The sequence below is a fragment of the Vipera ursinii genome (genome assembly GCF_947247035.1).
Source record: "Vipera ursinii genome assembly, chromosome: 6".
Taxonomy (NCBI): domain Eukaryota; kingdom Metazoa; phylum Chordata; class Lepidosauria; order Squamata; family Viperidae; genus Vipera; species Vipera ursinii.
The window spans coordinates 80,483,162-80,508,884 of record NC_139515.1 but is presented as its reverse complement, the minus strand read 5'-3'; the positions used below and the strand labels follow the sequence as shown (position 1 = coordinate 80,508,884).

At 41.4% G+C, this 25,723-nt stretch overlaps 1 protein-coding gene across 1 annotated transcript; it reads right to left on the bottom strand.

The window, feature by feature from the left end:
- Positions 1-1,540: 1,540 nt before the first annotated feature.
- LOC310642646 (solute carrier organic anion transporter family member 1B3-like) lies at positions 1,541-25,723 on the bottom strand (the record flags this gene model as incomplete). Its single annotated transcript, XM_083366532.1, has 14 exons — positions 1,541-2,590; positions 3,198-3,315; positions 6,412-6,476; positions 8,362-8,546; positions 9,147-9,309; positions 10,337-10,532; positions 11,366-11,530; positions 12,946-13,188; positions 15,300-15,398; positions 17,378-17,527; positions 19,749-19,855; positions 21,788-21,920; positions 22,751-22,892; positions 25,517-25,723. Coding segments are annotated over 14 exons (2,190 nt in total), but the record flags the coding sequence as incomplete, so codon positions are not given.

The window sequence follows — 25,723 nt, the reverse complement described above, 5'->3', positions numbered from 1 at the left end:
CATTAACCTTGAATAAATAAAAATCCCATGTTGGAGAGACTTCAGCTGTGTTTACACAACACACTGATCCATAGCTTACAAAGCAGTTTGATTCCAGTCTGCCCTACAGAAATGATTGTGTCAATTATATACCAACCTCCCGTGGTTAGATTTTAATTTGGTTTTCACAAAATAGTTTTCACACAATAGCTTGTGGTTTTCACACAATAGTTTGTGGTTCATATGAACCCTGCCACGGAGAGAAGAAAGATTTTTGGGAAACTATTTGTACTGGAGGGGACGGGGGAATTGAGATTCCAAGATGGCGGTGATTTCAACATCCTTTGCTAATGGGTCTGTGGCAAAAAAATAATGAAGAACTTCGCAGAAAGTAATTTTAACCAGCTGATTTTCTGGTTTGACCCTTTTTTTCCCCTGACATTTTCAGCAGCATTAATGTTGTGTCATTACAGTGATGAGAAATCATACCTTTTTTAAAAAAAAGAAAAAGAAAAAGAAAATTAGCTCACACCGTCTAATTGTGTATTGTGGGAATGGCTCTGCATTTTCCTTCTTCCATCAAGAAATACTTTCATTTCCTGATATATTACTGCAACGTGCTAAAAGCCCTCAAAATAGAGTAGCTTTCAAATAAAAGAAGAGTCACCTTTCAAGAATTTTTATTTCTTCCTTGTTAATTGGGGGGTGGGCAGGAATAGGAAGTGCCTCCTTTTTTAGGACAAAAATAATGAAAGGAATGCCCCATGATTTGACAAGATCCTTTTGTAGCTTTAAAAAAAATCAGATTTTTTTTTACATGTACGATCAAGCTTAGACATGAGTTTCAACTAGTCGCCCTGTTTTGGGGGGGTTGTTGTTTCGGGCTTTTTTTGCAAAGTAGGGCAAGATTGTTGCATTAGATCTAAATGTACTTTTGAATGCTAGATTAGTTATTGGTTATATAACACAAAAGAAATTTAATCACAGCATGAAATAAATTCTTGGACCAACTTCCTTCCTCTTGGACCAACTTCCTTCCTTCCTCCCTCCCTCCCTCCCTCCCTCCCTCCCTCCCTCCCTCCCTCCCTCCCTCTTTCTTTCTTTCTTTCTTTCTTTCTTTCTTTCTTTCTTTCTTTCTTTCTTTCTTTCTTTCTTTCCTTCTTTCTTTCTTTCTTCTTTTCTTCTTCTCCTCCCTCCCCCTCCCCCCAAAAATGCTTCCAGACATTTTTTTAGTTTATTTTTAGAGAGGAACCACATAATTGAGGCAGATATCACAGTTATCTAGACCAGGGCTTTTCAACCAGTGGTACGGATACCACTTGTGGTACACTGGCACCTGACAGGTGCTACGCGGCCATCCTAAAAAAGTGGTAGCGGGGGAGGGGAATGAGCTGAACCAGTGGCAGCACCGCACAAGCCTGAGCGAGAGACAGCTGGAGCTGCAGGGCTGTCAGGGCTCAGCGGAAGCGCCAGGATCAGCGCCAGGCTCCAGCTGGAACTTGGCGCTGATCCTGGCGCTTCTGAGCCAAGAAGAAGTATTGATCAGCTGGAATGCTGCAGCATCTCCAGGATCTTGTAATTTACATTCAGATGCTTGGCAACTGATTCCTATTTATGATGGTCACAGTCTCCCAGGGTCATGTGAAGTGACTAAAACCTGCTGCAACCACCCAGCAGAGGGGGGGGGAAATAAAAACCAAACCCCCCCCCCACCCCCGTTGCCAATCCTCAACAGAAATGCTCACATCAATGAAAACCTCGGACAGGAGGAAGAGCGCCACCAGGTGGGCAGGCAGCTGTCTTGCTCGGCTGTGGCTTGGGGGGCACTTTTTTCAGTGCCATTGTAACTTCGAACACTCACTAAGCGAACTGTTGTAAGTCGAGGACTACCTGTACTTCATCCCTTTTTTTTTCCTTTTCTTTTTTTGGGGGGGTCATCAATTTTTTGACACCTTGCTAGGCGACTGGTGGTCCTCGGATGTTGCCCTATCCTAAATGTGGTACAACGGGTGAAAAGGTTGGAAAGCCCTGATCTAGGAATCTTGCAGGATTTAAGTGTTGGGATTAAATTACCCTTTTGTATCAGTTCCAGAATTCAATGTTTTGTTTTGCTTCAGTGCAACCAATAATCAAGTGTCATTTTTTAAATAAGGCCACACATAAGGCCTTTACTTTTCAAAGTTCTGTTTTGCAAAAGGGCGGGAGAAACACATACTTTTTTTGTGTGTGTGTGTGTGCTTGGAATACCGAAGGAATATGAGGCAACTTTTCCTCTCGAAGATGAGCGGAAGCTATGCTGCCATTTTTCAGCAGCTACAGCCAATGGTGGTTACAAGGAACAAGCTGTTACAAGGAACAGCTTGGCAGTTTCTATCTATCACTCATTTTGTTTTGCTAGAGGCAGGTATTCATGTCTGCGTCTGAACGACTTGGTGAATGTTCGGTATCCTTCAGTTTTATCTCTTCATTCAGAGATAAGCCTTCTTGGCATTCATTTTCAGCTTTCTTGGCCTCTTGTTTTCTAATATTTTTCTTCAGAAGCAGGAAAAAGAGGAAACCCAGCAGAAAAACTGGCACTCTCAAGGCAATTATTAGACCATAGAAAGAATACCTGTGTCAGGAAAAAAAAAATGTCCTTGAAAGTTAGTTATGAATTTTGGTGGCTTCTTGGACTAGTCCCTACTTTTTTTTTCTTGGCCGTGTTTTTCAGAAGTGATTGCCCTTACCACCTTCTTCCTAGGGCTGAGAGAGAATGACCGGCTAAGGTCATCCAGCCTAAGGCAGGACTAGAACTCACAGTCTCCCAGTTTCTAGCCTGATGCCTTAATCACTACACCAGGGGTAGGCAACCTTGGCTCTTTTATGACTCGTGGACTTCAACTCCCAGAATTCCTGAACCAGCCATGCTGAGGGGAAAGGGAGAGGTTTCCATGCTGAGCCATGCTGGCTCAGGAATTCTGGGAGTTGAAGTCCACGAGTCATAAAAGAGCCAAGGTTGCCTACCCCTGAACTACACCAGACTGGCTCTCAAGATAAATTGTTATTTAGTAGTTGATTTGGAAAATCCCCCAGAGTTTGCTATCAATATTAATTTCCAGGGAATCATCAGTTGGGAAATTCTATTGTCTTGCTGGAAATCATTTCATCTGAGTGTGGCCACTGCGTTAAGTTAATTTGGAAAGTTTTCTCAGAAGCCATGGGATTGCGGTAGGACTCACCTATATTGTACTGCATCATATATTCTACAAGATCCTTTCTGGCCACAGGGGTTAGTGGCCCACTTCAAGCAAGTCTTGTCAATAAGTGCACCAAAGTAAACTGGGGCTGGAATTCCACCTAGAAGACATCAGACAGGAAATACACATTAGATTGTCACTTCAGAAGCATTTTTCAGCAGTTTTCCTGAGTGGGTTGACAGCAAAAGTAGGGTAACATGTAGCCATTGTCAAGCGCTGGGGAAATCAGGAGATTCAGGCAGTTCAAATGAGTATAAAGATTTATTGCAAGCTTAAGCTCTCTTGAAGAATCTGGCCAACTAACAGTCAAGAGAAATGAGTAGGAGATAAGGAAGGCATTCAAAGTGGGCTGGACTTAGATCGCTTGCAGTGGTGCAGAGACTCGTGACTTATGACACGTTTGACCCCTCCCTCGGGCACAGCTTGGTCATCTCCTACATCCAAGTGTATATACAGGTTGTCCTCAACTTACAACTATTCATTTAGTGACTGTTCAAAATTACCACAACATTGAACAAAGTGACATGGCTGTTTTTCACACTTATGACCGTTGCAGCATTCCCATGATCACGTGATCAAAATTCAGACATTTGGTAATTGGCTCATATTTATGATGGCTATAGTATCCCAAGGTCATGTGATCACCTTTTACGACCTTCTGACAAGCAATGGGGAGCCAGACTCACTTAATATTTGTGTTGCTAACTTAACAGCTACAGTGATTCATTTTACAGATGCATCAAGAAAGATCATAAAATGGGCCAAAATGCCCTGAACAACTGTCTCATTTTGGGCTCAGTTGTGGTCATAAGTCAAGGACTACCTGTATTTTTGAAGACAAGATTATATATATGGTACACCCACATAAACAGCCCTTTGCAAGAACATCAAGAATTGGTTTACTTCATCAAATCAAAAGTGTTCCAAGTTTATATGTGTAAATTCTGCGAATCATGGACCAATTGTTGGTCCCATAGAATCCACAGAGTTCCCAAACTATGGTTTTCAGTCTTTTTATCTTGGGTCTTGGAAGCAATTGGCTCAGTGGGTTAGGATGCTGACCTTGTCGATCAGAAGGTCGGCAGTTTGGCGGGTCGAATCCCGAGTGCTGCGTAACAGAGTGAGCGCCTGTTACTTGTCCCAGCTTCTGCCAACCTAGCAGTTTGAAAGCACATAAAAATGCAAGTAGAAAAATAGGGACCACTACGGTGGGAAGGTAACAGCGTTCCATGCGCCTTTGGCGTCTAGTCATGCTGGCCACATGACCACGGAGACGTCCTCGGACAAGCGCTGGCTCTTCGGCTTTGAAACGGAGATGAGCACTGGCCTCTAGAATTGGAAACGACTAGCACGCATGTGCGGGGGAACCTTTACCTTTACTAAGAAATAAAATATCTTCAATATTTTTATATCTTAAAATCTTCAGCAGTTTGGCTCTTTTCTTATATGGCAGAACCCAGTTCCCTTCCAAATGCCCACCTCAGTTCTGCAAAGAATACAAAGGAACTCAAATTTGTCCCTAGGGTTGAGGGCAGTTTTAAAAATACAACTCCAATTGCAAATCAAAACCATTTTTTTTTCTGCAAGCCAGATCTCTTTTCCTCACGTCTGCACAATCAGGTTTCTGCAATAGATCATCTTTTACATAAGGAGATTTCACGAGATGGCATTACGCTTGGGATCATTCTACCTTTTTCGAAATTAGTGTCCTAAGTTGGTAATAATGCAAGAAAACGACAGAGATGTTTTCCAAGTATTTCCCTTGCATAAGAGCAGAGGCATTAGCATGTAAACAGGAACACTGAAGGTTTTCCAAAAGTATGAGAAGACTTTTAAGAGGAAAAATAAAAGGATGGTTGTTGAATTGCAAAGAAGTTGAAGTCCAGGATCGTCCTGTGCTTGGCCTACAGAAACAAATATTGTTGTGTTTGGGGTTTTTTTTTGTAAAGCAACTAAACCCAACCCTTGTAAAACCCAAGACACTGGTAAAAAAAAAAGTTCACCTCAACATCCCCCAGTTGTAGCAATTGAGGAAAACCCTTCCCTGATTCTTGCAAATTGTGTACAAATTGTAGAGAAGATTTGTAGAGAAGATTTCTCTGAATATACATTTGGTGCTGAGTCTTGTATCATGGATTATTGATATTGTTCCCACAACTCCAGAAAGGAACAGCTTCTATTTTCATGCCATGTTAGGGATTTTTTTAAGAGACATATAGTTCATGGTTGTAATTTGTGAATTGTAGTTGGTAGGAAACTAATGCCGATTAATTTGACTCAAAAATCTCATCTGTTATAACATTATCTTCGGCATTCAAAGAGAACTATTTTAAAATGATTTATAGATGGTATTTGCCGCCAGCTAGAATAGCCAAAATGTTTCCAGACGCCTCTGATAAATGCTGGAAATGTAGACTGGCCAAGGGTACTTTTCTCCACCAGTGGTGGACTTGCCCTCAGAGTAAGAAATATTGGGAGAAGGTCCAAAACTGGTTAAAACAAATAACTGGTGTCACCTTCCCTCTGCTTCCAGACTCTTACCTACTTGGTATAAAGCCAAAACTAATTAATAGACAAGATTGGTATCTCTTTGTACATGTTACAACAGCAGCGAGAATAACCTTCGCTCAACAGTGGAAGGATATAAATATTCCAACGGACCAAATGTTAATTAATAAGATTCTGAATTGTGCTGAAATGGATAAACTAACTTGTATGTTAAAACAGAAACAAGAATCTATGTATTACACCAACTGGGAACGATGGTATGATTGGCTAAAAAATAGAACAAACTTAGAATAGTTAATATGACACTTTATAGTAATCTTTATGATAATATTTAATAGTCGAAATAGACAACGTTAAATAAGATGTAAGATTTACCGGGATGTAATTATGTATAACTGCACAGGGGATTTCAATCCCCAGTTAGTTTATATGCATGTTTGTTAAGCGTTTGTTTGTCCTTCTCCTTTTCTTTTTTAATTTAAAATGTATATACTTAGTGTGTATGTGTCTGTAAATATTTAAAATAAATATAAATAAAAAAACTCATCTGTTAAGGTATTTCTTATGAACAGAGCATGCCTTTCTTTTATAATTGTATTTGCCTGTACTCTGAATAATATGAGTATCTCAGAGATCCTTGAAGAAAGTGTCCAATAATATTCCATATAATCAGAATGGTCTTTCTTACCCAATGATCTTATCACAAGCATCAGAAGACCGACTGCAACTGCCTTTAGGTCTTGAGGCACAGATCTATCAAATGACAAATCAACCATACTGGTAAACATGCTTCTATAGAGTTCGTCAAAAATCTATAAATGAACTTCATGACTCAGGCATGTCAAAGTCACGACGTCACGTGACGTCACGAGACGTATCGGGACTGTTTTGGCATTGCCGGCGATGGGGTGGGTGTGGCTTCCGGATGACGCATCCGGCCCACAGGCTGGCAGTTTGACATGATGGAGAAGGACCCTTATGTTTTTTTTTCCATTCCTATTGCTGTGCTTGGATTGACACAAAGCAATTACACAAAGCAGTTCATATAGTGGCAGGCACGAGGACATTTAGAGTGCAGTTACTTACTCATGAATGTTGAAAAATTCGGCTTTGATTCCTGGCAACTTCAGTGAAAAAGATGAAATTATGCAATGATCATCTAGCCACTTGTCTCAAATTGTATAGGGTCTCCCATTTGACCAGGAGGTTGGACTAGAAGACCTCCAAGGTCTCTTTCAGCACCATTCTGATTGATATCAGAAAGTCCTCCCTATCTTCCTGGACAGAGACAGCCAATCAAAGCCAATGATGCTGGACTCAATGGATCAAAGAACCGTTTATATATATATAAATGGTGGAGCAGTGGGCTAATGCCTCCTTAAGTAACACCAGCTGCCTGCAATTAGTGCAGGTTCACATCCCACCAGGCTCAAGGTTGACTCAGCCTTCCATCCTTCCGAGGTAGGTAAAATGAGGACCCAGATTGTTGGGGGCAATTAAGCTGACTTTGTAATAATGCCGCTTGGGGGGCCCGAAAGCCCTAATAAGCAGGCATATAGAATGAAGGCTACTGCTAAGCTCGTAAGCCGCCCTGAGTCTTCGGAGAAGGGCGGGAAAGAAATGGAATTTTAAAAAAAAATTCAGTTTGCATAATATGATACTAATTGGGAAATGTGCATCAGAATAGGTGTGACTCCCCCCTCACTCCACACAATCAGAACTGGAGAGAGATTTTGGATCGCCTCCAAAAAAAAAATCTTAATTGTCTTAAACAGTTTCTGATTTCTTGTCTCCCCTTGTAGTGAAAGCAAAGATAAATGAAATTCTATTCATATTAAGGAAGAGTGAAGCTGTGGACATTCAGATGCTGCTGAATTAGCAGCCTCAATCAGCAGGAATGAATGATTATAGAGGATGGAAGTTGTAGTTCTATAACTCAACATTAAGATTTCTCCATATTACATAAATATACCCTACAGGGTTTTATGAGGAAAAAGGAAATTAGACACAAGGAGAAATTATTTTAAGAAATTTTCACCTCTTTGTCTTTTGTAAAAAAAAAAAGGGAACCACAAAAATAGTTGACTTGGATAGACATTGCAACATTTTTTTCCTCCATTGCTATCTCTTCACTAAAAGGCAGAAATTACAACATAATTGTTTGGAAAGATATCACTGAAACAGCCTAAGGAATAGCTGGAGTGCTTAAAAATTCATAGGTTTCTAGGATACATATGGACTGAAGGGGTTTTAGCTTTTTAAATGTTGTTTTAATTGGGCTTAACTAATTTAATGTATTTTAATTCTATATTATTTTTATATTGTATTTTATGCTGCCCTGTAAACCGCCCTGAGTCCTTCGGGAATAGGGCGGTATAGAAATTTAATTAAATAAATAAATAAATAAATATATTTTCATTGAGGTTTACATTTTTGACTTTTTTTTTAAAGTAACTATGCTGCCTTATTGGCTATTTACTTAACTCAGAAGTGGGAACTGTGGCCCCTTTATGACTTGTGGACTTCAGCTCCCAGAATTCCTGGGCACATGGCTGGCTCAAGAATCCTGGGAGTTGAGGTCCACAAGTCATAAAAGGGCCATCGTTTCCCCCCCCCCCCGACTTAACTCATTCCTTACCTGATAAGGAGCATGAACAACGGAACACCAGACAATGCGGACATAAAGGAGCTCACAGCTTTGATAATGGTGTAAAAAATAAATTTTTTTGAGCACTCATCACTTCTTCGACATTCACCCAACACCGCTGAAGAACTCCTTAGCTCAGTATCTGATTTCTCAATGCAGCTACAGTTGTGAAAAACCTATAAGGAAAAGAATATGAAATGAACATCCCAGAAAAAATGGAAAACATTTCCAAATTGCTGGCAAGTGAACACTATATCATGGTGTTGATGCTCTTGATAGGAGTTGAGCTTGGTATGATGACATCTTTATTTTGACCCTGGGTGTTGGAAGGATCTTGATATCTATTGTTGCTCACTGCAGTAGAAACATATTTATTTATTTGTATCTCGCCTTTATTATCTTTATAAATAGCTCGAGGCAGTGAGCATATCCACCACGCCTTCCTCCTCTTATTTTCCTCACAACAACAACCCTGTGAGGTGGGTGGTGCTGAGAAAGAGTGACTGCCCCTAAGTTACCCAGGTGGTTTTCATGGCTAAGGCTGAACTTGAACTCAGCTTCCTGCTTTACTGCTTTCTGGTGCCTTTGCCACCAGGCCAAACTGGCTCAAACCTTGCGTATGAATTTTAAAATTAAGCCTTAGACTTCATGTATCTCATTTTTTAAAAAAATATGAGGAAGCAAAAACCCTCTCATGCGGGTTTTGTGCCTCTCATTTCTTCGCTCCTCTCAGCCCAGAATACCGACATGGAAAAAGTCAGACTTCTCATCCTTACTGTTTCTTTCTTCCATCTCGTTATGTTTTTGCACCCAGCAAAACAGGCCGATACATATGTGAGTCCGTTATCTCCACAAACAGGATCCCACTGGCTTGTAGCACAGGTACAGTTGGAATTGCAGGATGAAAATAAGGAAAGCTGGTTCTCAACAGCTGTGTCCCTTAAAAAAAAAAAGAAGAATGGCATACTTAAAATCTCTCCTGGAATGTCAATATGAAGCATCCAAAATAGGCCAAGAATTATTTTTATTTATCTATCTATCTATCTATCTATCTATCTATCTATCTATCTATCTATCTATCTATCTATCTATCTATCTATCTATCTATCTATCTATCTGGCTGACCAGCCGTACTCAGCGTGTGGTCCTCAATGGAACCGCATCTATATGGAGTGTGTAGTGGGGTGCCCCAGGGCTCTGTTCTGGGCCCAGTGCTCTTCAACATCTTCATCAACGATTTGGATGAGGGGATAGGTGGGGAACTCATCAAATTTGCAGACGACACCAAGCTGGCAGGATAACAGACAACACTCCAGAAGATAGGCTTAAAATACAAAAGGATCTTGACAGACGTGAACATTGGGTGCTGCTATCTAACAAAATGAAATTCAGTAGTGAAAAAAGTAAGGTTCTACATTTAGGCAAAAAACCCCCAAATGCATAGGCACAATATAGGTGGTACCTTCCTCAATAGTAGCAACTGTGAGAGGGATCTCGGAGTCCTAGTGGACAAAAAAGGCCAACACAGTGCTAGGCTTCATTAACAGAGGGATAGAATCAAGATCACGTGAAGTGTTAATACCACTTTGCAGCATAAAACATTAAAATCATAACATCTCTGAAACAATGAAAACAAAACTCCCAATCCAGATAAAATTATGATTATAAGATGAGGAGGGAGGGAACAAGATGTGCAGGAAAGGGAGCTGGGATTGCATCTTAATTCATCAACCGCTGGTAAATGCAAAAAATAAAAAAGATGGCTGTCTCAGATGGGACAGTGTAACTGGAATCTATTGATCATAGCTTACAGATATGGTGTAAACTTGTCCTGGTTCTCGATTGTGTATTGATTGTGTATGACAGTCAATGCCATAGACACCTGGATATCCGCTCAGCACATATACACACACCACAAGCTTACAGACCTATGCATACTCACATACTTATCAACATATTGTCCTACCCGTCATAGGTCACTGTCAACCCAGCCACTGGGTGGTTCTCACAACCCAGCATGAGGTACACAAATGTCAAGGCGAATCCAATGAACGACGCTGAGTATCCCAATTTTGTAGCAGCAATGATTCCTAGCTTGCACTTTTTCATGATGAACCCACCCGCAAACATCCCGATGAGGACCACTGGCAAAATGGCAACAGCTGAAATATATATTAAAAAATAAATAAACAAAGAGAAAGTGAAAGCCACCTCCCTCCATTTGCCGTTTGGATGCTCAAGATGAGCAAAAGAAACTTGTGCACGGACATGATGGAAAACAGAGGGAAGAGGATTGCGGTGGTCCTTGACCTACAACCATTCATTTCAAGTTACAACGACATCGAAAAACGTGACTTATGACCGTTTTTCATACTTATGACTGTCGAAGCATCCCCATGGTCAAAATTCAAAGGCCGAGCAACTGGTTCATATTTATGATGGTTGCAGTGTCCTGGGCTCATGGGATCATCTTTTGCGACCTTTTGAGAAGCAAAGTCAGTGGGGAAGCCAGATTCACTTCACAACCAGGTTACTAACTTAACAATGGCAGTGATTAACCAATGCAGCTTGGGTTAACAGAGGTGGTACATGGGCCACCTTCAGGGCCTCCAGGACTGTATGCACTGCTTCGTTCTGTGCCAGCTATCACTTCTGAAAATTCTTCAAGGCTAGCCCCACATAGAACATGTTGCAGTAGTCCAGACATGAGATAACCAGTGCCTGATCATGGGTACTCATGATCCATTAATTACGTACTATTGACAAAATTAAAAATAGAATCCAATTTACATTTTATTTTGATGATTTATTTATTTTTTTTGCAAATTGCCTCTCTCATTTATTTCTCAAAGTCCACCACGTTTGGGTGAAAGTATTGTTCGTTAAATTACTTGGCCTATTAGGAAGCTGTGGTACAAGCAGGTGTGTGTGTGTGTGTGTGTAAAGAAGAGCAGAAATGAGAACGAGAGGGAGAGAGAGGGAGAGAGAGACTTGCCTGTTATAAAATTAGATCTTGACACTGACAGTCTATATTGCTGTTCCATATATTTTGCCTGGTAGGTGATATATCCAATAAAACTGCTAGCATTCAGCAGTGATGAGCACATTAGTATAATATACATTTTGTTCCCTAAGATTCTCTTTAGGGACTTGAAGAACTCTGGAAAAAAAGGTAGAATATGCCTGTTGGTATATATATATGGTATGTATATATATTCACACACACACACACAGACACACACACACACACACACACACACAGGCATATGGTGTGTGTATATATATATATATATATATATGTTATATCTATATCTATATCTATATCTATATATCTATATCTATATCTATATCTGCCTGTCTGTCTGTCTGTGTGTCTGAAGATGCTTACATAGTCATGTAGCCAGTATGATTATATAACAAGATGCACGGAACATTGTTACCTTCCCACCGAAGTGGTACCTATTTATCTACTCGCATTTGCATGCTTTCGAACTGCTAGGTTGGCAGGAGCTGGAGCATGTAATGGGAGCTTACCCTATCACACAGTGCTTGGGTCTTGAACTGCCAATCTTCCAATTAACAAGCACAGCGTCTTAACTGCCAGGCCACCATGTCCTTCTTGTCCAGAAAGCCTTAACAAATCTGTGTCTGAGCCGTAGTCTGAACAATGCCTTCTGCTTTGCATTCTTGACTGTTGCTCTGGATATTGACTCTTTTGCCTGCCCCCACCCCCCCGGGTTAAAATCATATAACTAATAGTAAGAGACATGAATCCTACAGGCAAATGTGTGGTTGTACATTCCAGCAATGGATTGTACTTGGATGGGTATTGGCTTCCTAGGGCAAACCAGATAGGAAACTCAATGAGATGAGCTAATTCTACTTTCTTGTAAAGTTGCATTGACAGAAAATTCTAAGTCTGAATGTAGAGTCCCCCCACATCTCCTTTACAGCCTGAGGAAGTAGGGAGGGTATCCTCTGAGCCTCTTCCCACACCCATCAACCAGCTACAAGTCATGCTGTCTCTATACCATTGGCAGCATCTCTTTGCCCTCTCTCCCAAGGTCTTGCCCATATGCCATTATGGTAGGACTTTAATTATAGGAAATTCTCAGCTTCTACCTGGCACCAATCAATCCTGATATCCAATGCCATGGTGGTCCTGAGTAGACTTGCCTATGTATAGTGCTTCTCTATCTGTAACTTCCTGCTGTCTTGAACTTTACATGGAGATGCCCTGTGGACTGAATCATGGTAGAGGAAACTCTGGTTCAAGATCTGAAACAACAAGACTAGGAATTGTGGTTGCTAGAGCCATGGCTTTAACTCTGTGTCTAATGTTCTGACTACCATATCTCATTCTTCTCCTTGTGCATTTCACCCCCATGACTGATCCTCTTGATCTTCTCTTCTCCTGCTACAGCAGATCTTGAAACCTACCAATTTTCTGATCCTTACTGTGGAAAACAGTCCTTATCTGATTTAGACCCAGCCTTATAGTTGGCTCTCCTAGAATCCAGAGCTTCATCCTGATTGAGTCTTGCCATAGTTAAACTGAACCATTTTAATGCTTACCTTTTAATTGTCCAGAGTACGCCATTCCGCCTTGACTATCAGGCTTTTGTCCATGGCTGTTTTCAATGTTGCTTTCTGTGGGATCCAGGTTTTTCTGGATACAGGCTTCTTTCTTTTTGTCCAGACTTTTAGGCAGGAACAAGAAAGGGATTCCAGAAATCAGAGTGATGGCCCCGGCAACTAAAAAGTTCATCCACCATGCACCAACCCAACGCGAATCAGTTGGAGTGATAGTTATTGTATCTAGAATAAGGAATGAAGAAAGCTGAGTTCCATTATCTGGAATGCTGGTCTCATGGAGCTTTGTCAAGTCTGTGTGCACTTCACAGAATAACAAACAACAATGCAGGTCTTTGCTTTCATAAATGTACAGAGTGAATGTCAGCATGGAAGAGGCCTTGGAAAGTTTAATGGGAAGGGGAGCAAAGTGAACAAGGCAAGGATTTGTCCTCAGAGAACTGAAAATGAAGGCCTTAGCATCTACAAGACATCACAAAAATGAGTTTCAGACATAAGCAACTGCAAGAGAGAAACAAACTTTTAGATGACAGAAAGTGGACAAATCTTTTGAAAGGATAGGATACGATTGTTCTGTCCTAGCCTACGTGAGTCCTTGTTATGCTCACAAGGAGAAACCCTTCTTCCAACAAGCAGGCAGGAGCCACAAGAAAAACCAATCCCTTTTATTATTCACAGACCTGAGTCAATGTCCAAGGCAAACAAACACAATTCACAGAAACTCAATCCTCAACACGAATAGTTGCCTTCGACAACCAGCACCTCCCACACCTTCCCTTTTATTATTCAGCCAAAGCTTGGCTTTCCAATGCCTTCTCCTTTGCTTTTGGAGCCACCCCATTGCATTCCTCTGTCCTACTCACTTTCCTTGCCGGTGTTTTCAATGATCCTGAATATTTCCCAGCTGTGCTTCATCACTGTCTAACTCAGACTCCCAGCACAGCTGTGTCTCAGCCTGAGCACGAGTAGAGGGGCCAGGCTCCTCGTCAGACTGTAAGTCTTGGAGCTCCTCAGAGCTTTCCTCTGACTCTGCTGTCACTCCAGGCCCCTCCTCCTCCCCATCTGATTCCTCAGACTCAGCTGCCGGATCCACTGGCTCGCAAGGAATCACAACAATGATCAATGGTGGGATTCAGCTGGTTCACACCACTTCAGCAGAACTGGTAGTTAGTTTTTTGTTGCCCCAGGCCCAGAATGGAATTCCGGAAGCAGCATCCACACAGAGAACCGGTTGTTCACATATTTGAATCCCACCACTGGATACAATAGGGTAGGGTAGGTTAGCTTGCCTTCAGAATTTGTGGGTGATCCATCATTGGAGGCTTTCAAAAAGAGACTGGGCAACTATTTGTCTGAAATGGTATAGGGTCTGCTGATTGAGCAGGGGGTTGTAGTAGAAGACCTCCAAGGTCCCTCCCTACTCTATTATTCTATGTTCTAGGAAAATTAGACAGTGGCTTGTCTACCCTCTAATATCCCATTTCTACTGAGTCCTCACCACTGGAAATTCAGGAGGCAGAATTCCACCATTAAAATTTATAGCCATTGTAGCCCATCTCCATAGGCCACTTGCTCGAGATGGACGACTATTGCAATTGAATGAAGTTGTCCAGTCCATTTTTAAAGCCCGCTAAATTGGCCACCATCCTCACATCTGGTGGCACTGAATTCCATAATTTAGTTATCTCTTGGAGAAACAATTGTTTCCTTTCATTGATCTACCAGCATTTGGGTTTAATTATGATCCTGAATGCTAAGATTATGAAACAAGGAGGAAAAAAATGGTCTTGGTTTTACATATTGCTTTTACCTTGAGCTGCTTTTTTTAATGGTTCTGAGATATATATATATTTTCCATTTGGAAGGGGACAACTCTGCCCCGCTCAGAATTCTGCCTGCTCTTATTTTTTACCCTCTCCAGTTTCACTATAGCCTTTCTCAAATACAATTATTTATTTATTTATTTATTTTAATTCCATTTATATCCCACCCTTCTCCGAAGACTCAGGGCGGCTTACAAGCTTAGCAGTAGACTTCATTCTATGTATATGCCTGCTTATTAGGGCTTTCACACACACACACCAAGCGGCATTATTACAAAGTCAGCTTAATTGCCCCCAACAATCTGGTCCTCATTTTACCTACCTCGGAAGGATGGAAGGCTGAGTCAACCTTGAGCCTGGTGGGATGCGAACCTGCACTAATTGCAGGCAGCTGGTGTTACTTAAGGAGGCATTAGCCCACTGCTCCACCAAGGCTCAATGACAATGACTTTAGATTTGCTGCAGTTGACTTAGACCAGCCAACTTAGCTGGTTAGTTCTTCTTCCATCTTACCTGTGTCCACAAAACCAACATCCACATAGAGTCTGGCCGACAGAGACCCCAGGAGAAAACCAAATAGTGGGCCAATCATGGCTGTGGTGTGCAAAAAGCCTGCAATGGTGAAGGGAAAAAAGCATATATTATGTATATTCTTCATTATTTTATTTTTATCCATACCAGCGGACACTTCTAACATTTGATGCAATGGATAATGAAGCTGCAAAGATATACACTGAATATGTTGTTCTTCCCTCTCCTCATTATAAGAACAGCAGCACCATTCTGAACCTAAAGATAGGTGCTAATGTTTTTAGAAGACATAGACCTTTACCTATCTCAGAAGCTAAGCAGGGTTGGTTGTGGTTGGTAGTTGGATGAGAGACAGCTCAAGAATTTGAAACAATATCCTGGAAGAAGACAATGGAAAACCATTTCTGTAATCAATAGAATTGCAGAAATGCCTTCATCTAGAGTAGGGGACTCCAAACTTGGCAACTTTAAAGACTTGTTGACTTCAGCTCTCAGAATTCCCCAGCCACAAGAGCAGGCTGAGGAATTCTGGGAGTTGAAATCCACAAGGCTTAAAATTGCCAAGTTTGGAGTGCCCTGATCTAGAGTTATGGTTAGTGGAAGAGCATCTTTGCTTCCTATCAAATACTGTATGTTGTTTTCACAGTTGAGCTAATAAAGAGGCATGTTTTCATAGCCCTGGAAGGGAGATCTAACAATAACAGAATAACAGAGTTGGAAGGGACCTTGGAGATCTTCTAGTCAAACCCCCTGCTCAAAGAAGAGATCCTATACTATTTCAGACAAATGGTTGTCCAGTCTCTTCTTAAAAGCCTCCAGTGATTGAGCACCCACAACTTCTGGGAGCAAGTTGTTCCATTGTTGTAACTATCAGGAAATTTCTCTTTAGTTCTAGGTTGCTTCTCTCCTTAATTAGTTTTCATCCATTGCTTCTTGTCCTGCCTTCAGGCGCTTTGGAGAATAGCTTGACTCCCTCTTCTTTGGGGCAGCCCCTGAGATATTGGAACACTGCTATCATGTCCCCCCTCATCCTTCTTTTCATTAAACTAGACATACTCAGATCCTGCAACTGTTCTTTACATGTTTTAGCCTCCAGTCCCCTAATCATCTTTGTTGCTCTTCTGTGCACTCTTTCCAGAGTCTCAACTTCTTTTTTATATTGTGGCAACCAAAACTGGATGCAGTATTCCAAGTGTGGTCTTATAAGGCAGACATGTCAAACACAAGGCCTGGGGGCCGGATCCGGCTTGCAAAGTGGTTTCATGTGGCCCGCAAAGCCATCCTGGAAACAGTGAGGGAATGGCCCCCACTGCCTTGGCCCTGGCCCAGAGACCCTCCTTCTGCCAGAGACCCTCAGATCTGTCCCACTCCTGCCCAGGCCCCCATAGGCACCCTTGATGCGAACGATGTAGAGCTGGTCACGCCCACCCAGTAGGCCATATGCACTCTAGCCACGCCCACCCAGTAGGGCACGCCCACCCTGGCCATACCCACCCGGCCCCCTGAGGGCAACCGCAATGCTGATGCGGCCCTCAGTGAAGTTGAGTTTGACACCCGTGTATAATATAAGGCATTACAAAGCGGTACTAACACTTCACGTGATCTTGATTCTGTCTCTCTATTAATGCAGTCTAGGACTGTGTTGGTTTCTTTTTTTTTCCCTTCAGCTTTTCACGGGAATGTGGATTATGAATACCAATTTCTATTATATCCAATAATGAATAGAATTAGATGTGACCTAAATTCAGGACTGACTATGGTTTTAAATTTGGTTTTATGGGGTTAAATTACTATGTATTCAACATATCTACTGTTTAGTTCTTTTTTAAAATTTTGTATTTTCATGTTCTTTTTTAGTTTTTATTGTTGTGAGCCGCCCTGAGTCCTTAGGGAGAAGGGCGGCATTTAAATATAATCAATCGATCAATCAGTATTTGATAATTTAGGAATCCCCCAACTTTCAGAGAAGTATTAAAACCATCCCAGCTTGAACACTGCCTATCTCTTCAACATCGTTAAGTTCAGATCAGGATTCGACAGACAAGCATTTTGTTCTTTACTGATATAAAGAGGAACATCTTCTTCTCTAGAGAAATCATCGAGGTATGATATGCCCAGAGGAGTAATGGGTGTTTCGCCAATTCCACGTAGCATATTCCCCAGCAAGATGAAAATCCATGCATAAGAGGTAACCATTTTATAGTCGCAGTCTGGAAAGAATAACAATTATAGCAAGAAAAGTCATTACGTCGGACATACCTTTTCCTACAAAGCACAGATAGCCATACTTCTACAGTTCAGAGTGCAAAATAATCAGTGTGGTGAAACAGAAAACGGAGGTATAATAGAATAAAAATGTGCTTACGATAATATACGACTAGCAATAATACATGACTCTGCCATTTGTGCTTCTATAACTGTCTGGTTTGGTACAGCAATCAAACAGGACAGAGAGAAGTCTTCAACAGATAGGACTGCAGAAAAAAAAACCAATTGCAACCAGCCTGCTTTCCGCTGAGCACCTGGATATTGTGAGTCAGAAGGAGGGCTGAGAAAATACCTACTGACCCACCCACCCCCCTCACATCCTGGACATAAACTGTTTCAACTCCTCTCCTTGGGATGCCGCTAACACAAAGACACAAAGACGGGTTTTTTCCCCTCTCTGTTTTTTCCTTCTGCTGAACACCTAATTTCCATCGTCTTATGTGTAAGGATATTTATCCATGTAGTAGGGCTGTATTATTCCTTTATTATCTTTCTCATCTTTTTACTACCTCCTTATTGATATTATGATTATGATTATGATTATGATTACTCTGCTTTTTTGCATGTACACTGAGAGTTCATGCACCGGAGACAAATTCCTTGTGTGTATTATCAGATTTGGCCAAATAAAGCTATTCTATTCTATATTCTATTCTATTCTATTCTATTCTATTCTATTCTATTCTATTCTATTCTATTCTATTCTATTCTATTCTATTCTATTCTATATTCTATTCTCCATTGCATCTATTCTATTCTATTCTATTCTATTCTATTCTATTCTATTCTATTCTATTCTATTCTATTCTATTCTATTCTATTCTATTCCATTCCATTCCATTCCATTCCATTCCATTCCATTCCATTCCATTCCATTCCATTCTATTCTATTCTATTCTATTCTATTCTATTCTATTCTATTCTATTCTATTCTATTCTATTCTATTCTTTTCTATTCTATTCCGTAATTCTATTCTATTCTATTCTATTCTATTCTATTCTATTCTATTCTATTCTATTCTATTCTATTCTATTCTATTCTATTCTATTCTATTCTATTCTATTCTATTCTATTCTATTCTATTCTTATTCTGTTCTGTTATTCTATTCTGTTCTGTTCTGTTCTATTCCATTCCAATCCATTTCATTCTATTCCATTCCATTCTAGTATCATAGTGGCTAACCATCAAGAGCTATTCAGTGCCATTTCCTGGATGTCTTTACATTCAGCTGCATCCAAATAATGCTATCCAAATCAAGATAAATCCAGCCAGTTTTACTGTTACATTAGTAGAAAGATGCTTAATAGGATAATGTTCCATCATCTTTCCCATAGATCTGAGCATGATTTCCAAACACACACACACACACACACACACACACACACACACACACACACACACACATCTACATTTTCTAATGTAAGGCCTTTCTTAAAAGGAGCTTCCTACTTTGTGTACTCAACTTTCAAAGGCAGATTCACAGTAGTGTACCGTAATGGAGTCCATTTTGGTACAGTAGTTCTCATAAATCTGGTTAAAAAAAATCCGTGATAAATTTCTTTGTTTAACAGGAGAGACTGACCATGCTCTGAAGAGAAGCCACAACCAACTAAGTAAATACAAGGTTAGGGCCACAAAACAGGTGAAATTAACAGCATTATCAACAGAAGTTGATAACAGGGAGATCAAGACTTTGGATTAGACCTTCGGAATGACAGTCTAGGGATGGTCTCCAACACCGTAAGGCAGCCAGGCCATTTCTCAGAACCAGGCAGCAGCTAACTTGTGGTGGTTCCCAAAGGATTTTCTTTAAAACTGAATCTGAAATGCCGAATCACCCGAATTGAGCACTTTGGAGAGATTTCTTGATTCTGCTTCAATCAGTGCTATCTCTCAAGATCCTGTCCTGCTCCATGCAGAAGTCCTATGTTGAAGTTCTCCCTTTTACCTCTGAACCATCAGGTGTCGCTGTCATTATCTAATGATTATCAGTGGCACTGAGAAAAAAATGACACATGAGTATGGAAACATGATAAATTGGACTAAGAGATGTAACATGTTGCACTGAAGACTGAAGAATTAGCACATAACTTATTTTGATTTATAGACACCTTTACGCCAGCTATTCAAAAGAGGGTTCAGAATAATTGACTATTCTTACCTGGCCTTGGCACCCCATTTATCTCGGGGGTATCCTGGGGATTGAATGAGCAGGGGAGGAAACTGGTGATGTTGTCTGATGTGAAGGATATTGTGTCATATTGATAACTGGAAAGGAAAGAGGTTACTCCTAGTGCGAGTACAAATACATTTAGAGGTACCTTTCTCGGGCTGGAGGAAATAAGATATATTTAGCATTGTTTTGGAATACACCGTTTACTGTTAGTATGAATACCATGGTTAGTTGTGGTTTATTTTATAATTTTACATCGTTTTGACCATTTTTAGAATTATAGATGCGTTTGCTACTTAAGAAGAGTCTATACCAGTGATGGCGAACCTTTTAGAGACCAAGTGCCCAAACTGCAACCCAAAACCCACTTAAGTGTCGTCGGGTGCCAGGTGGGCGTGGCCCATTGGGTGGGTGTGGCCCATTGGGTGGGCGTGGGTGGGGTAGTAATGGCAGACTGGGTGGGACTAAAAAGTTCAATCAATCAATTCCAACTTTGCGAGATTTTTTTTTTCCCTGCGAGAAGTTAAAATTGATTGATTGGTTGAACCTGGTTTTTTTTTTTTGCATTCGGTGGCAGAGGCCTAAAGCGAAAAGGTTTTATAAAACCCAGCTGGAACTGGGGTGATGGTGCCTGTGCCCACAGAGAGGGCTCTGCGTGCCACCTGTGGCACACGTCCCATAGGTTCACCACCATAGGTTTATACTTTCTGGGTATATATCAATCTTGCAAGTCTGAAGGTACCTCCCACGGCCTCTTTACAGAAGATTCTTCCTACGTTTCTTTCTCTGACCATCAGTCACTGAGGTTTTCTCCCTCTCTTGCCTCCTAGATGGGTCTAGGACAGGAGTAGGCAACCTTGGCTCTTTTTGTGACTCATGGACTTCAACTCTCAGAATTCCTGAGCCAGCCATGCTGAGGGGAAAGGGAGAGGTTTCCAAGCTGAGCCATGCTGGCTCAGGAATTCTGGGAGTTGACGTCCACAAGTCATAAAAGAGCCAAGGTTGCCTACGCCTGGTCTAGGACATTTGGATGCAGCCAACTCGCCCCAGTCAATTTGCTTCAGCCAGCTCATCACAGGATAACTTGCCACAGCCAACTCAACACAGGACAACTTGTTGCCGGACAAATGTTATACTAATATCAAAGAAATGGTGGGATAGGATCATTAAAGAAAGGATGTAAAAGGAGGGACAAAATGAAGGGTGAGTGACAAAAATTAAAATATTTTTAAAAATTATTTTAAATAATTAAATCGAATTGTTGAATTGTCTTGCGGTAAGTTGCCCTGGGCGAGTTGGCTGTGGCAAGTTGGCCACCTTGAGTTGGCCATGGCAAGTTGTCCCGTTCAGGTCCTTCAACAGAACCTCTTTCCCCCATTCCCCCAAGTTAATCCACCCATTCCATTCCATTTCTGCTGTGTATCTACTCTCCAGCATGTTGTTTTTGTTAGTTGCGAAGTCGTGTCCGACCCATCGCGACTCCATGGACAACGTTCCTCGAAGCCTTCCTGTCCTCTATTATCTTCTGGAGTCCATTTAGGCTCACGCCTACTGCTTCAGTGACTCCATCCAGCCACCTCATTCTCTGTCGTCCCCTTCTTCTCTTGCCCTCATCCTTTCCCAGCATTAGGCTCTTCTCCAGTGAGTCCTTCCTTCTCATTAGGTGGCCAAAGTATTTGAGTTTTAGCTTCAGGATCTGGCCTTCTAAAGAGCAGTCAGGGTTGATCTCCTCTAGGACTGACCGATTCTATTTTTTCAACTTGGATCTAGAGTCAAGAATGTTCTATGAACCCAATTCCATGGTATGTATAATATGAATTTCCTACTACTGTATGACTTACAAAACTGATGTAGGCCATTTCCGAACATCTCTATATGAGTAAAATCTAAAGTGATTCACTCACATAACTGGTAGAGTTTCTTATAGGTCCCACATGGATATTTTATAAATCTTTACAGTACTGGCCTTCCACAAATGGAGGTGAAAAAGATCTCTATCTCTCTCAAATTCTTTCTCTCATACTCACTATCCCATGAAGAAATGAGGCAATGCCATTAAAAAGCTCCCCAAAGACATGATAAAACAACCAAGGGCGATTATCTTGGGCCGATGAAATTTTGCCCCGAAGTAACTCACAAATGCAATCACCAACAAATTTCCTGGGAAGAGAATATAGAAGCTCTCCATTAGGTCATGATGCCATACAGAATAACAGAATAACAGAGTTGGAAGGGACCTTGGATGTCTTCTAGTCCAATCCCCTGCACAGAGAGGAAACCCTATACCATTTCAGACAAATGGTTGCCCAATCTCTTCTTAAAAACCTCCAATGTTGGAACATTCACCACTTCTGGAGATGTTGTTCCACTGATTAATTGTTTGAACTGTCAGGAAATGTCTCCTTAGTTCTAGGTGGCTTCTCTCTTTGGTTAGTTTCCATCCATTGCTTCTTATCTTGCCCTCACGTGCTTTGGAGATTAGCTTGGCTCCCTCTTCTTTGTGGCAACCCCTTATATATTGGAACACTGCTATCATGTCACCCCTCAACCTTCTCTTCATTAAAGTAGACTTACCCAATCCCTGTAACCGTTCTTCATATGTTTTAGTCTCCAGTTCCCTAATCATCTTCGTGGCTCTTCTCTGCACTCTTTCTAGAGTCTCAACATCTTTTTTTTAAATATTGTGGCTACCCAAGCTGGATGCAGTATTCCAAGTGTGGCCTTACCAAGGCATCATGCTAAGTTTGTACTCTAAATATGCTAAATACACTAAAATTTATACGCTAAATAAATAAATTGGGGCATGACCATTGCTGAATGATGTTCAATTCCAGCCGTCAAAGTCTTGTGATGGATTAAGACCAAGGCAGTCAGGTTTCTTGGGCCTCTGGATACCAATTAATTTTGGACCCTTTTCTCCCAATGCAGAAAACAGTGATCAAGCTCTCCATCCGTAGCTAATTCTCTTCCTGGTTTTGGGTTCCACCTACCAATTTCAAAGCCTCCATCAATGAAGCCAACTGTAGAAGAAGCAATGCCGAATCTCCTTTCCAGTTGTGTCAAGGAACTTTTCACTGTGGTCCCAGAAAATGCTTTACTAAAGTATGAAAATGCCAGGGCAGCAAGGAAAACCTGAGAACAGATGGGATTGAGAGAGAGGGAAGGAGAAGGAAAAAACAGAGAGAGAACTCGAATATTCTCCACAGAATGAGAGTAACGTTCCCAGCCCTCAAACGAATCAAGGCCTTTCCAAGAATAAGTCTGTGTTTATCTCTCCATCCCATCCCACTGTCAAAACAAATAAACTTTCAATGGCAAAGTGCTACTTTAAAATGGAGTCCAACATTTCTGTTGCTAAGTGAGACAATTGTCAAGTGAGCCTTGTCCCATGTTACCACCTTTCTTGCCACATTTGTTAAATGAGTCACTGCAGTTGTTAAGTTAGTAACACGGTTGTCACGTGAATCTGGCTTCCCCATTGACTTTGCTTGTCAGAAGGTTTCAAAAGCGGATCACGTGACACACACACCCACACCCACACACACCTGGGACACTGCGACCATCGTAAATATGAACCAAGTATCGTATTTATACATTCGGTCAAATATCCGAATGTAAATGACCGTGGGGATGCTGCAATGGTCATAAGTGTGAAAAACAGGCATAAGTCTGGAGGGGGTAGGGGGAAGGGAGGGAGGTGTTGGGGAGGGTTGGGGAGAGGGGAGGGGGTTGGGAGGGGTTTTGTCTTTTTAAAAAAATGTATTGTAAAACTTTTCAATAAAAAAAAACAGGCATAAGTCATTTTTCCCCAATGCCATTGTAACCTGGAATGGTCACTAAATGAACTGCTGTAAGTTGAGGACTACCTGCAGTGTGGATGAAAATATCTTTGCTCCTCGTTAAGGGCAATTCCCCACATCCAGAAGGTACAGAGGTCTGGGGGGGGGGGAAAGTCCTTCTGCTCACAGTGACCTCTGAATGACAAGGAGATGTCAATGCGGGCGACCTTTCCTTGTGGGCCCTAAGATCTATGGGCCCTTGAAGCCACCTACACATTTCTTTAAAGGATCGTCTTTAGCAAGAGAATGTCTAAATTTTCTTCAAGAATTCTTGAAATAATTCTTTAGCAAAAGAAACAGCCCAAGAGAGAGCACGTGGTTTCACTAGGAAAAAGCTTGTCAACCTGGTGGGATGCAGGGTGCCATCGACCCTGGGATTAGCAGAGATATTTTGTTTGTATCATAAGATTGCCTGTATGCCTAATCTTTAATGTTTCCCACAGAAGTAAAGAAATGGTTTTCACTTCCATTGAAAAAAGGCAAACGGGTAGAGTTAGCGGTGTGGAAATGTATACTGCATAGCCCACTAAATTGTGCTTGAAGAGAAGATCTATAACCCCAGGATTTTGCTGGTGATCTCTGGTCCAAGCACCCATGAAAGGCAATTCTGATATGATTTTCAAGATCAGCATTGGCTGGCTAGGCACATGGGTGCGACTGGAGGAAGACTGAGTCCCTTCCTTCCTTCCTTCCTTCCTTCCTTCCTTCCTTCCTTCCTTCCTTCCTTCCTTCCTTCCTTCCTTCTTTCCTTCCTTCCTTCCTTCCCTCCCTCTTTCCATCCTTCCTTCCTTCCCTCCCTTCCTCCCTCCCTCCGTCTCTCCATTTCTACTCTCTTCTCCCTCCCCACATCCCTCTCCTCTGGGCCTTTCCTTCCTTCCTTCCTTCCTTCCTTCCTTCCTTCCTTCCTTCCTTCCTTCCTTCCTTCCTTCCTTCCTTCCTTCTTCCCCCCACCACTTTACTGGTTGATAAAGGCTTAAACATTATCCAGTTTGTCAACATAGTCTTTCCCCCTGATTATACTGCATAGGCTAAAAGCTACAATCCTTGGTATAAGCTGGTTACAGGTGAGTTGACAAAAAAGATTCCACTTTGAACTTTGGCATGTTTACGGCTGTGCTGAACATGGTAATCAAAGGTCAGGGTTTTGTTCAGTTTATGTTTATCTACTGGCTAGCAGATGGATCGGTTTGCTCAAGGGGACTGGAAAATGTTGAAAGATAAGCTTTCTTTTTAATGTATCTTGAAGAGAACAATTTGGTGGAATATTAAGGTTGAATTCCCCCAATGCAGGGATGGAAATGTCAGTTTTCTTGACCCATTGATTGATCCCACCTCCTAGAAAGAAACAACAATTGAATCTTCCAGAGGAGGGGTCTGCAACCTTGACAACTTTAAGACTGGTGGTCTTCAACTCCCAGAATTCGTCAGCCAGCATAGCTGGCTGAGGAATTCTGGGAGCTGAAGTCCACAAGACTTAAAGTTGTCAAGGTTGCAGATCCCTGTTCCAGAGGATAGCGCTTTTCCAGTTTAAGACTGCAAGATCTCTTCTTCATTTCTCCCAAAACAGAATAGGTTTCAACAACTCAGACCAGCCACAAGTGGTCAAGAAGATGCTTGAGGGGTGGGGGTGGGGTGTTCTTTTTAAACCAAATTGTCAGAAGATCCATTCCGGAGCACCCACTACTTTGAAATGACACTTCTCCAGTTACGGTTCTAATGCCATTCACACAAAGATCTTTTGAAAGAGCTTGCAGCCTCAAACCTCTGATGCAGAATTAAGTCATCAGTGGAATGTTCAGCGGGTGCCAGTCCTGGAAATATATCTTTATCTGGAAGAAGACCTCATTGTGGCAAAACTGAATACATTTTCAATATTTTTTTTAAAAAAATGGAATAATAATAAAGAAGCCATTAAACCTTGATTCCTTGACAGCGAGTTGTTTTTTGCTTTATTGGTCGTTGGTTCGTAGTTTTCTCCTCTGATGGTTTGGCGTTTATTTCCATGGCTGATTTGTGCATGGGGTCAGTATCCATCTGTTTTATGATTTTCTCTCTTGGATGAAAGATAGAAAGAAAATTCTCAGGTTTTTGTTTCGTAAGACATTTTCCTTTTTTTAAAAAAAA